The sequence below is a fragment of the Papio anubis genome, chromosome X (assembly GCF_008728515.1).
Source record: "Papio anubis isolate 15944 chromosome X, Panubis1.0, whole genome shotgun sequence".
NCBI classification, from domain to species: domain Eukaryota; kingdom Metazoa; phylum Chordata; class Mammalia; order Primates; family Cercopithecidae; genus Papio; species Papio anubis.
Genome location: NC_044996.1, coordinates 13,807,589 through 13,819,667, shown reverse-complemented (window position 1 = coordinate 13,819,667; position 12,079 = coordinate 13,807,589). Strand labels below are relative to the sequence as shown.

The following is a 12,079-nucleotide window of genomic DNA, read 5'->3' as shown; positions in this document are numbered from 1 at the left end:
CCAGGAGGTGGAGGTTGCAGGTGAGCCGAGATCGTGCCATTGCACTCCATCCTGGGTGACAAGAGTGAAGCTCTGTCTCAAAAAAAGAAAAGAAGAGAGGAGAAGAGAGAAGAGGAGAGGAGAGGAGAAAAAAGAGAAGAGAAGAAGAGAAGAGAAGCAAAGCGAAGCTGTGGCCTGTAATGAAAGGAAGTGGAGAAGTGGCTGGCAGAGGAAGCAGATTAAGAAGCTGCCGGAGAGTATCCTGAATACCTGAAGAAGATGATTGAGGAAAATGGCAATTTGCTTGAGCAGGTTGTCAGTGCTGCTGAAACTCTGGAAGCAAATGCCTACTTGCACATCTATTGCAAAGCATGAGAAAAGGACCAGAGGCTTCAAGCCTGGAAAAGACAAACTCGAAGTTCTGCTTTGTTCCAGTGTGTTCTGATTAAACAGATTCCAAAATTGTTGCCTTTTTAAAAGAGAAGGCCAGAAACACTTTTCTGCCTACATGAAGGGAAACCATAAAATATGGATCACTGAGAAACTCTTTTTGAACTGGTCTTTGAAGTGTTTTGTTCTGAGGTTAAATAATATTTAAAAGAGTAAAAAATCTTGACTTCACAGTGTTGCTGATTCTGGACACTGCTCCTACAGACAAAAATGCAGTCATAAATGCTGCTCCTTGTGTTCAAGTCATCTCCATTACCCCCAGTACGACTCCACTCCTTCAACTCATGCATCTGAGAGTGCTAAAGTTTCTGATGTACTACGCTCGGCCTGTCTTTCGACTACCCGCAGATCTTATCAGAGACACCAGAACTTTACTGTGAAAGTGGCTTGGCAAAATTTCTCCATTTGTAATGCTTTCACAGGTGTAGAAGAATCAGTGAGACAAATAAAACAATCAACACTTAATGAAGTCTGGCAGAAATTTTGGAATGAGGTTGTGACTGATTCAGAAGGTTTCCTTCCAGTAGTAGAAGAAATTGAAAATGTTGTAACATCTGCAAACCATTTGAATAGTGAAGGCCTCGAAGACATTGAGTTAAGTGACATTACTGAATTGTTAGACTCTCACCGTCAAAAGATAGTTTAGAAATATTTTGGAGATGTGATCACATCAAAAGACAATAAAAGAAGCCAGCATACGTTAACATCCAGAACTCTAAGAATGTTCAAGTATCTACTCCACAAATGAAATTGTCACAGTGATTCAAAAGAAAGAGGTCCTTTGGTGGACTACATATTGACTTTCAGGTAAGGCTTAGATGATTATTTACAGTCCTATAAAGCAGTAGTAATAAACCTCCAAACAAACACCAATAAGTCTTTTCTCTCTGCTTACTTGAAAGGGGAGAAGAGGTTGACATTAGGACATGTCATTCAAACCCGTTCTGCAAACAGAAAAACAGGAAGTAGATATGCCGCACACAGATGGTTAAACCTTGGGATTCAGACTCTGATGGCTCTGATGATGTGGTGATTTGTGTGCTGGGGATGAAAGAGGAGCAGAAGACTGAGCTTACATCTCTTCAGATGAAATGCAATTTTCTCTATTCTTTCCCTGTTACTACTGCTATGACCAAGCATTTTCATTGATGTGTTATCATCTTCATCTTGAGATCACAAAGGAAGTTAATTGCCTGATATCCACTATTGCTAATATAAAATATCATTGATATTTATTTTATTGTTTTATTTTGGTGAACAAACTAATTGTCTGGGCTTTTGTAATACTCACATCCCTGCCTCATTTTTTCCTGAAAGGTCTTAAATTCCTACAACATGGATACTCTGAGAGTTTCAGGAACTCAACTATGGCATTTAAGGAGTGTGCTGCTACTGTACTTGGCTGGATGATTTGATTTTGTACTCTTGATCTGAAATTTGTTTTAATTCTGATTAAGCCTAACTTGTGATCTCACCAGAAAGGATTAGTTTGGTATACGTTAAATTAATTTGTTTTGCAGCAGTTGTATATGTTAGCTATTGGCTGATCCTGAAAAGCAGTATATTTATGTCAAATTTCCAGATTTCCTTTGGTAGCTAATCAAGGAGGAACAGTTGCTAGAGTTCATTTTCATAGATTCTTTCTGTTCTCATATCTGGCCTTCCCAGTGATTTGAAGAGTTGAATATCCTCCAAAACAAACAAACAAACAAACAACAAAAAAAAAACCAACCAGATATTATTACTTCCTGTTCTCTGATGGTGATGGAGACATCATTCTCAGATTGTTTTTAAATTCCCTCCATAATTCCTTATATTTACTTTATTTGATTCAATTGTGTTACAAAAGTTATTATTATGGTTGCTTTAATTTTGGATGTTTGGAATTTTCCAGGCAGATTTGACAGAGGGGAAAAAAAATCACAAAGCCAGAGATATGACGCTGTTATCTTGTTCTAAGAATTTTGAGCAAAGACATAGGATGAACCTGCCTGTTCTTTTGGCTGCTTGTACACATTCCCAACTGATGTCCATTTTGAACTCAGTTGGACAGTTATTCTGGGGAATAGAGAGGAAGTCCAAATAACAATGCTGTTGTTTCTGTCTTAATTGCTATTTGTGCCGGATTCACAGCACTGACCTCATCATTATATCTGATAATGATGCACAGAAAACCTGAATAGAGAAAAGAAGAAAGATAGTTCATTGGCATGTGCTTGCCAAAAAGAGACTTTATATAACTTGAGAAAACATAAAGACAACCTAGAATGAGGAAACGTATGTACAGTAATGAAAAAAAATGCTTTAAACAGCAGTGTCAAAAACTGACATTGGAGAGTAAATTGAATTTGGTTTTGTAGGAAGCAGGAAACAAGCCCACTCAACATGAAATTTGGCGTAAGGGGGTCCAGTAACTTTCTCCTCAGTCTGTGAACTATACGTGAGTTTGATATTTTGAAGGAAAAGGAACAAAAAAGTTTAAAAGGACTTTTGCACAGCAAATGAAACTAGCATCAGAATGAACAGGCAACCTAAAGAATGGGAGAAAAATTTTGCAATCCACCCATCTGACAAAGGTCTAATATCCAGAATCTGCAAGGAGCTTAAACAAATTTACAAGAAAAAACAACCCCATCAAAAAGTGGGCAAAGGATATGAACAGACACTTCTCAAAAGAAGACACTTATGCAGCCAACAAACATGAGAAAAAGCTCATGATCACTGATCATTAGCGAAACGCAAATCAAAACCACAATGAGAGCCAGACCGGGGTCCGGTGCGGAGAGCCCCTCATCCTGGAAAACGGGCCTTGGCCAGAAAGGCAGCCACCCCCTTGTGCATCATGCAACACACGTTTGTGAAGAACCTGGCGCTAAACCATTCCTAGACAACCGACTTCTGGGTCGGGGTTTCATGAGTAGCAGAGCAACTTCTTCACTGCCATCTATTGAAAGTGAGCCCTCCACACAAGGGTTTGTCTGCCTGCGTGCTCGGGGGGCCGTTGGACCAGTGGTGCCGTCTGTCCCTATTCCTTCCTTTCTCCCGCCACCCGCTGGGGTCCTCCTTACCCCAGCCTGCGCGTGCCCACCTACTCTGGGTGTGTCTCACGCTGGCCTGTCCACACCTGCCGCGCGTCAGGCCAGTCAGAATGGCGATTATTAAAAAGTCAGGAAATGAGAGATGCTGGAGAGGATGTGGAGAATAGGAACATTTTTACACTGTTGGTGGGAGTGTGAATTAGTTTAACCATTATGGAAGACAGTGTGGCGATTCCTCAAGGATCTGGAACCAGAAATACCATTTGACCCAGCCATCCCATTACTGGGTATATATCCAAAAGATTATAAATTATTCTATTATAAAGACACACGCACACGTATGTTTGTTGCAGCACTATTTACAATAGCAAAGACTTGGAACCAACCCGAATGCCCATCAATGATAGACTGGATAAAGAAAATGTGGCACATATACACCATGGAATACTATGCAGCCATAAAAAAGAAAAATAATTGAGATCATGCCCTTTGTGGTACATGGATGAAGCTGGAAGCCATCATTCTCAGCAAACTAACAGGAACAGAGAACCAAACACCACATGTTCTTACTCATAAGTGGGAGTTGAACAATGAGAGCACATGGACACTGGGAGGGGAACATCACACACAGGGGCCTGTCGGTGGTGTGGGGCAAGGGAAGGGAGAGCATTAGGACAAACACCTAATGCATGTGGGACTTAAAACCTAGATGAAGGGTTGATGGGTGCAGCAAACCACCATGGCACATGTATACCTATGTGACAAACCTGCATTTTCTGCACATGTATCCCAGAACTTAAAGTAAAATAATAATAATAAAAAAAGGGCTTGCTTGCATGGTTATGGTTGAGATGACAGATATTCTTCAACATGCTCAAATGAGGAAGATGAGGGTTGAAAACCCATTGTAGGATACTGTGGATCTAGCGATCCGCCACAGTTCCAGGAGGGCTTATGCTCTTGATCTAAACCACAGTTGTTCTCAACACTGACTGTGTGTCAGAGTAATGATAGAAAGCTTTGAAAAATATAGATTTCCAGGAACTGCACACAGACCTGCTGAATCAGGGATAGGGCCAGAATCTGTATATTTCAAAAGTTCCTCCAGTGTTTCTTTATATAGCCATGGTTTTCAAACTGCCGCTCGAAAGCTAAGGAAAATTATGATAGAAAATATAAATGGTAGTGGGCCCAGGAACTAGGAAGCTTTGATTTGTTCTGCCACTAGTTCAATGAATGGTCTTATTCAAGTCTCTCCTATCTTTCATTGTCTTTCAAATGAGAGAGTAAGACTACTTGGTGTCTAAAGTCTTTCTATCTCTGACATTACCTTGAGAGACAGGTGCATCAACCACAATGGTTGATTTTGAGAATATCTGAACTTTTTCATAGAGGCCAAGGTAAATAGGAGTATTATTGCATTGTGTAATTGTGCTCATGGTTCAAGTTTTACCATGTTTTAGTCCCTCCCAGAAAACGAAGTAGGGCATAATGCCGTAGAAACAAGGCAAATACAGACACCAACTCTCTGAAAGGAAAGAGAGGAAATACCTACTGGAAGTTTCTTTTTCTGTGATAATAGCCTTTTTCCCCACTCCGGGTTATAGGGTTTGGGAAAAATAATGCACAGATATTGTGTGTAAAATGCCAATATTTTGTATCTATTGTTTCCACAAACCCAAACAGAGAACTCTGTATGGTGAATGCTTTAAGTTTTCATAGATCGTTTCCTTCTTAATCACATCTACAGGTAAATATTTTTAAATCAGTGATCTTTTCCTTAGTATAATCAGTGGTTCTATATGACTTTAAAGAATGAGCTGTTTTGGTTGGGCGCGGTGGCTCACGCCTATAATCCCAGCACTTTGGGGGGCCAAGGCAGGCAGATCACGAGGTCAAAAGATCGAGACAATTCTGGCCAACATGGTGAAACCCCGTCTCTACTAAAAATATAAAAATTAGCTGGGTGTGGTGGTGCGCACCTGTAATTCCAGCGACTTGGAAGGCTGAGGCAGGAGAATCACTTGAATCTGGGAGGTGGAGGTTGCAGTGAGTCAAGATCGCGCCACTGCACTCCAGCCTGGCGACAGAGTGAGACTCCATCTAAAAAAAAGGAAAAAAAAAAGCTGTTTTGATAATTTTACCATTTATTGAGATTAATACCTTGGCAATTTTTCCATTTAATTTGACCAAAATTAGAGAAATAAAAGGTTAAATTGAATTGCATCAACTAGGAACTCTTAATATAAATAATAAAATGAGAAATTGACTATTATATGATTTTAGTTGTCATGGGAATACTTTGACTTTGGCTTGATGTATGGAAACATTTATCTAGGGCCCAGGTCATTTGAAATAAAATATTGGGATAAATCAAATTATTGTTTAAGACAATATCCAGTTAAAACAACCTAAGAAGTATCACTGATGAGAGTCAAAGAACATTTTACCGTGGTTAAGTTCAACAAGTCAGCAAAACTTGTAGGAGGATGAGAAAGTTTGGTATAGGCTAAAGGTAGAAATAGAAGTTAATGACAACACTGCCATGTAAATGAGTTTTTTTTCTTGTTTAAGAATAGTCCCCCAAATATAAAAGCTGCAGTTTCTTTTAGTATGTTTTATGCACAGTTTGAGTGGAGAGAATCTGTTGTCAAATGGTTTGGGTAAATTATTGAGCTCAGTATTACAAAGTGCATGGAAATTCCCTTCTTTACAGACATGTTTAACCATTGTGGCAAAAAGAAAAAAAAAAGAGAGAGAGAGAGGGGTGGGGAGAAAGGGCAGCCCAGGCTGATGAAATGGGACGAATATGTTAGGAAACCTGTATTACATTTAAAAAGAACTTTTTGTTGAAAATCTTTTAAGTTCAAAATGCAGAGAAAGCTCTTTAAATTACACATTTGGATTACATAGCTTCTACCACCTGAATGCTAATAAAGGGTTTTGACAGTATATATAGTCTAAAAGCTTGTGTGAACAATGTTTACAATGTGAAATGCATTGATCACTGAACTTTACATAGTGTTATTACCTTTTAATGGCCTTTGATGTCAGTGTGTTATGGTTGCTAAGAATTCAGAAATATGATGTACTATGAACAGAGTGTATATATTACTGGGAACTATACAATCAAATAGAAAACAGATGAAAGAATAAGTATCATTAGCATAAATAACAAATACTGAGAAATTAAGTATGAATCTATTGTGTTTGAGACATTGCACTTCATCTTTCTTGCATTCCTACATAAAGCTAAAGATATAATTAATTCATCTTTGCAAACACCTAGAATTGGTTCTTGACTACTTGGCAGTGGTATGGTGAGTATCACAATGATAAGAAAATGGAACTTAAAGGGAGAGCTCTGCCAGTGACTTCTTGACTTCCTGTCTGCTCTGGACTGGGGGCACCCTCTTTTTGGGTGAGTGGCACTTAGTCCTGGCAGTACCACCCCTGGGTTATTGGGGTTGTGGAGAATCAGCATGGAGCCAAGGTTTTGTAATCACACGGATCTGCTTTCAAATCCTGCCCCTACCAATTACCAGCTGTGTGACTGTGGGCTTATTTCTTAACCATTCCAGACTTCAGTTTCTGATCTGTAAAATGGGGTCAAAAATACCTGCATTGTAGGATTGCTATAAGATTATATGAAATCCTTAGTACAGTGCCTGGCACATAGTAAGCGCTCAATAAATTGTTATTATTATTATATGAATAAGCATTATGCACCCAGAATATGAGAGTTCGTGCCTATCTTTGCAAAATTTTCACATTTTGATACTTAATTTCCCTCAAATTAAGGTATGCATGATGGTTTTAAGATGAGAGAAGGAAGTTTAAAAATGAGTTTTAGTATTTCTTTTTGTTTGCTGATGAGGGATACATGAAACAATAATTTGCTTGCCTGTAAGTTACTCCCTGATTTGCAGTGATTCTTCATGCTATAATATGGTTATCATTGCATAACATTTATTTGTGTAGTGACTAGAGGTAATCTCAGTTTTGGACATGGATATGTTCTTATTCTCTAGAAAATAATCCATCCACTTGTTTCCACTTTAAAGAAAATTAGGTAGCTGTGATATAGGGGTAAAGATAAAGCTAAATAGGACCTGTTTTTGCTTGACCACCAAGGTATTAGCTCAGCTGCCTTTTGAGAGAATTTGTGTAAGTCTATGTAATCTTACTAGGCTAGGAAAATTCCTCACAGCTGGCTTCTGAACTTCTTTGAATTTCATGTATTCTATGATGGCATTCAAGAAGTTTAAAATAGTGTTATTCAGAATGCTAAGTATTCATTATAACTGATGCTGTGTCTGCTGAGTGACAGAAATGTCACTGCCTTAATTCTAGCCCCCACTACCACTTACCTACATAACTGTATTAGCCTCACATCCCAACACTTTAAGTGTTTTAGCTTGGAGTATTAGGTGTTCTACTATATATATCTAGTAGTCTTTGCTATTCAGCACCTTGCTGCTCAACTGACTTTCCTTATGTACAGTTCTGATTCCAATACCTCCTTGTTCATAGACGTCTAATGACCACCCATTGTCTATATATTCCACTACTTGGTCTTTAAATCATGCATGGCCTAGTTCCAGTGTACTTTCCCAGTTTTGTATGCCAGTGTTCTCTTTCATGTAATATATGTGATAGTTCCTGACTTCTCAGCCTTATCTAAATACTAAGGGCCTTCAGCCCACAGCTCAAGTCTGATCCCTTAAGCTTGTCACTTAAGCTCTTTGTTACTTAAGAAATTACATATATTACCTGAAGCCAGGGTGCCTGGGAAGAGTCTACCAAGCTATAATCTTTTTCCTGTTCCCCTCCATAGATGTCCAGTCTGTAGGGGTAGGTTTCTTCTCTAATTTACTTAAGCTTCCAGCTTATTTAATTAAATCAGGACATCCTCATCGATCCTCAGCCCTGTTGGTTGGGCCCCTGAATGCAACCCATTTAATTTTGGCTCTAAATACAAGGCTTCCTGTTTGGGCAATTGTCCAAACAATTACCTAGAGATCTAAATTCTTAGGTTCTTGCCAGTTTCATCTCCTATCATTTCAGCACATGATATTGTTATTTACCATTCGGCTTCAATTTTCTCTGCTTGTTCTCCATGTGAGAACAAGTTCTCTTGTTCTCTGCTTGTTCTCATATGTGAATGCTAGGCTGCAATGTACTTAACTTTACCATATCTTTGATTTGGCGTTAGAGCAGGGCATAGCAAATTAAGGCCCTTGGGCCAAATGCAGCCCAACCATTTTTTTTTAAGTAAAGTTTTATTGCAGCACAGCCATCCCCATTCATTTACTTACTGTCCGTGACTGCACTACAATAGGAGAGTTGAGTAGTTGCAACAGAGACAATGTAACCTGTAAAGCCTTAAATATTTACTTCTGAACCTTTACAGAAAATGTTTGTTGATCCCTGATCTAAAGCCAAGCAGTTCTCTCAACCTAGATACTGCATATTCTTTGATAATTTCCCATTCCCATCTTGTTAACTAATAAGGCCAGTTCATCGAGACTATGAAAATAGCTTCCAACCCATTCAAACTATTTGGTTTTTCTTGAATTTCCCTGCCTTCTCTTTCTCACCTTCCTAGAATACTATTTCCTTGTGTTTTGCTTTTTAGCAGAAGGGATGCAATAGTATTAAAGACTACAAGAGTAGTCTCATGATGTCTTTTAATTTAATATCTAGGCCCTAATACACAACTCTTTGAATATTGCTACTATCTTTCAGCATGACTTTCCAATACTATTAAGATTAGGCCTTTCTGTTCTTCAGTTTCTCTAACTCAAGTCTTCTAAGCTCCAAAGCTTCCAACATCTTTAATTGCCAGATCTTCCCAATCCATGCATTCCAGTCCCCTTCCTGCAGCATCTCCAATGCCCTTGTTTTCTAAACTTCCCAGTATTCAAGTTATTAAAAATTTAGGTCTTACTAATATCTCCAACAATCCATCTTCAAAGTCCAGGTCTTGTCTTTCAGGATCCAGAGTTCTAAATTACAAGTCTTCCATGGTCCTAATCCTCCAATGTCTCCTATATACAGGTGTTCTAGAGGCTATGTATCTCATAGTGTTAAGTCTAGATTCTTCAATGTCTTCCAGCACTTACATCACACAGTTTTTACATTTTTAAATGTCTCCTACATTCTAGTTTTACAGTGTATTTTTATTGCCAATTCCTCCAATGCCCAAGTCTTTTAATACCTGCAAGAACTAGGTCTTACAATTTTCAGGTACATCAATATCCTCAATGTCTGAATGAATAGACCTCTCAATATCCTGGTCTCATTTTGTCCAGACTGCCAGTATTCTTGACGTCCAGCATCTTTAAAATTTAATTCTTCCAAACTGTCTTTTGACATAAATATGTCAGTATCCATGCTTACCAATGTCTCCCAAAATCCAGGGCTTCTCATTTTAGGATTTATAAATGTCTATATCTTGCTGTTGTTCATATCTGCCAGTATTTAGGAGTTCCAAAGTACAGGACTTACAATATCTCTAATTTCCAGAGATTTCACTGTCTATGACTTCCAATATTCAATATCCCAATGTTCAGGGCCTCCAGAATCGTCAATGTCCAGTGTAACCAATGTCTTCAGAATCCAAGGCTTGCAATGTCTCCAATATCCTGTGCTTACAATGTTTCCAATGTCCAGGGTTTCCAATGGCGCCAGTGTCAAGGTCTTCCAACAACTCCGGGTCTTCCAGCGACTTCAAGTCTTCCAACAATCTCAAGGTCTTCCAGATAATCCTGAGCTTCCAGAAAATCAACATCTTCCAGACAATCCATGTCTTCCGGACAATCCACGTCTTCCAAGAAGCTCCAAGTCTTCCAGTAAATCCAGTCTTCCAGCAATTATAGGTCTTCCACCAAATCCAGATCTTCCAGGAAAATCCACGTCTTCCAGAAAATACGTGTCTTCCATTAATTTCAAGGTCTTCCATCAAATACAGATCTTCCAGCTAATCCATGTCTTCCAGAAAAATCTACGTCTTCCACCAAATCCAAGTCTTCCAGTAAATCTAGTTCTTCCAGAAAAATCTAGATCTTCCAGTCAATCAGTGTCTTCCAGAATGAAATCCAGGTCTTCCAGTCAGTCAGCGTCTTCCAGAAAAATCTATGTCTTCCACCAAATCCAGGTCTTCCAGTCAATCCATGTCTTCCGGAAAAAATCCAGGTCTTCCAGCCAATATATGTCTTCCTGAAGATCCACGTCTTCCTGAAAATCCATGTCTTCCAGAAAATCCATGTCTTCCAGTAACCTTCCAGTCTTCCAGTAACCTCCCAGTCTTCCAGAAAATCGGCGTCTTCCCAACAATCCAGGTCTTCCGGATAATTCGGGTCTTCCTGAAAATCTACATCTTCCAAAAAAGCCATGTCTTCCAGAAAATCCACGTCTTCCAATGGCCTCCAGGTCTTCCAGACTATCCATGTCTTCCAGAAAATCCTTGTCTTCCCTCAAATCCATAGCTTCCAAAAAATCCACGTCTTCCGGGAAATCTGTGTCTTCCAGCAAATCCACGTCTTCCAACAAAGCCATGTCTTCCAGACTATCCACGTCTTCCAGAAAATCCTTGTCTTCCCTCAAATCCATAGCTTCCGAAAAATCCAGGTCTTCCAGGAAATCTGTGTCTTCCAGCAAATCCATGTCTTCCAACAAAGCCATGTCTTCCATCAAATTAATGTCTTCCAAGAAAGGTACGTCTTCCAAGAAAGGTACGTCTTCCAACAAAGGTACGTCTTCCAAGAAAGGTACGTCTTCCAAGAAAGGTACGTCTTCCAACAAAGGTACGTCTTCCAACAAAGGTACGTCTTCCAGAAAATCCATGTCTTCCAACCAAGCCATGTCTTCCAGAAAATCCACATCTTCCGGAAACTATATGTCTTCCAACTAAGCTACGTCTTCCAACAAATCCATGTCTTCCTGTATCTCCAGGTCTTCCAGCATCTCCAGGGCTTCCAGCATCTGCTCGTCTTCCAACATCTCCCCGTCTTCCAGCATCTCTGTGTCTTCCAGCATCTTCATGTCTTCCAACAACTACCCAGTCTTCCATCAACTGGCTCAATATCCGTGTCTTCCAACGTCTCCAGTGTGCTGATCTTCTAACATTCAGGTCTTCCAGTGTCTGCAATATCCAGGTATTCTAACATATTCTATAGTCCAGATCTTCCAACCTTTCCCCAGGTCCAGGCCTTTTCAAATCTAGGCTTCCCCTGTCTGAGCCTTCCCATGTTAAAATCACTCTACAGAAAAATCTTCCAACTCAACTATTTCTGCTTCTAGTTGAATTAGCTTCAAAAACATTTAATGGGACATTCCTCCTTATAGACTAGATCTTATGAACCAACTGTACTGCAGTTTGTGTTTTTTACAATTAGGAAATGTGTATTTAATCTCTACAACTTTTTAAAATAATGTCCACAATAAAACTTCTGCAGAATAAACAAATAGGACTGCTGCAATAAATTTTACTACTTCACTAGTGCTTACAGTTTTTATACAGTTGACTATGTTTAGGTCTAAGTGAAATTTTTATTTAATGAGAAAAATTCCTGTTTAAGACTGGTATTTTAGGTAAAGTTAACATGTAG

The 12,079-nt window shown here is 39.2% G+C and overlaps 1 protein-coding gene and 1 long non-coding RNA gene across 2 annotated transcripts; one reads left to right on the top strand and one right to left on the bottom strand.

The window, feature by feature from the left end:
* The first annotated feature begins 72 nt into the window (after positions 1-72).
* On the top strand, positions 73-2,156 carry LOC108583913. Its single transcript, XR_001898745.3, has 2 exons — positions 73-1,236; positions 1,332-2,156. It is a non-coding gene; the product is annotated as an uncharacterized LOC108583913 (long non-coding RNA).
* A 7,078-nt stretch (positions 2,157-9,234) lies between these two features.
* CDR1 (cerebellar degeneration related protein 1) lies at positions 9,235-11,656 on the bottom strand. The gene is given in 2 exon segments (XM_017954420.3): positions 9,235-10,768; positions 10,770-11,656. Coding segments are annotated over 2 exon segments (804 nt in total). The 5' UTR covers positions 11,334-11,656; the 3' UTR covers positions 9,235-10,528.
* Positions 11,657-12,079: the final 423 nt, after the last annotated feature.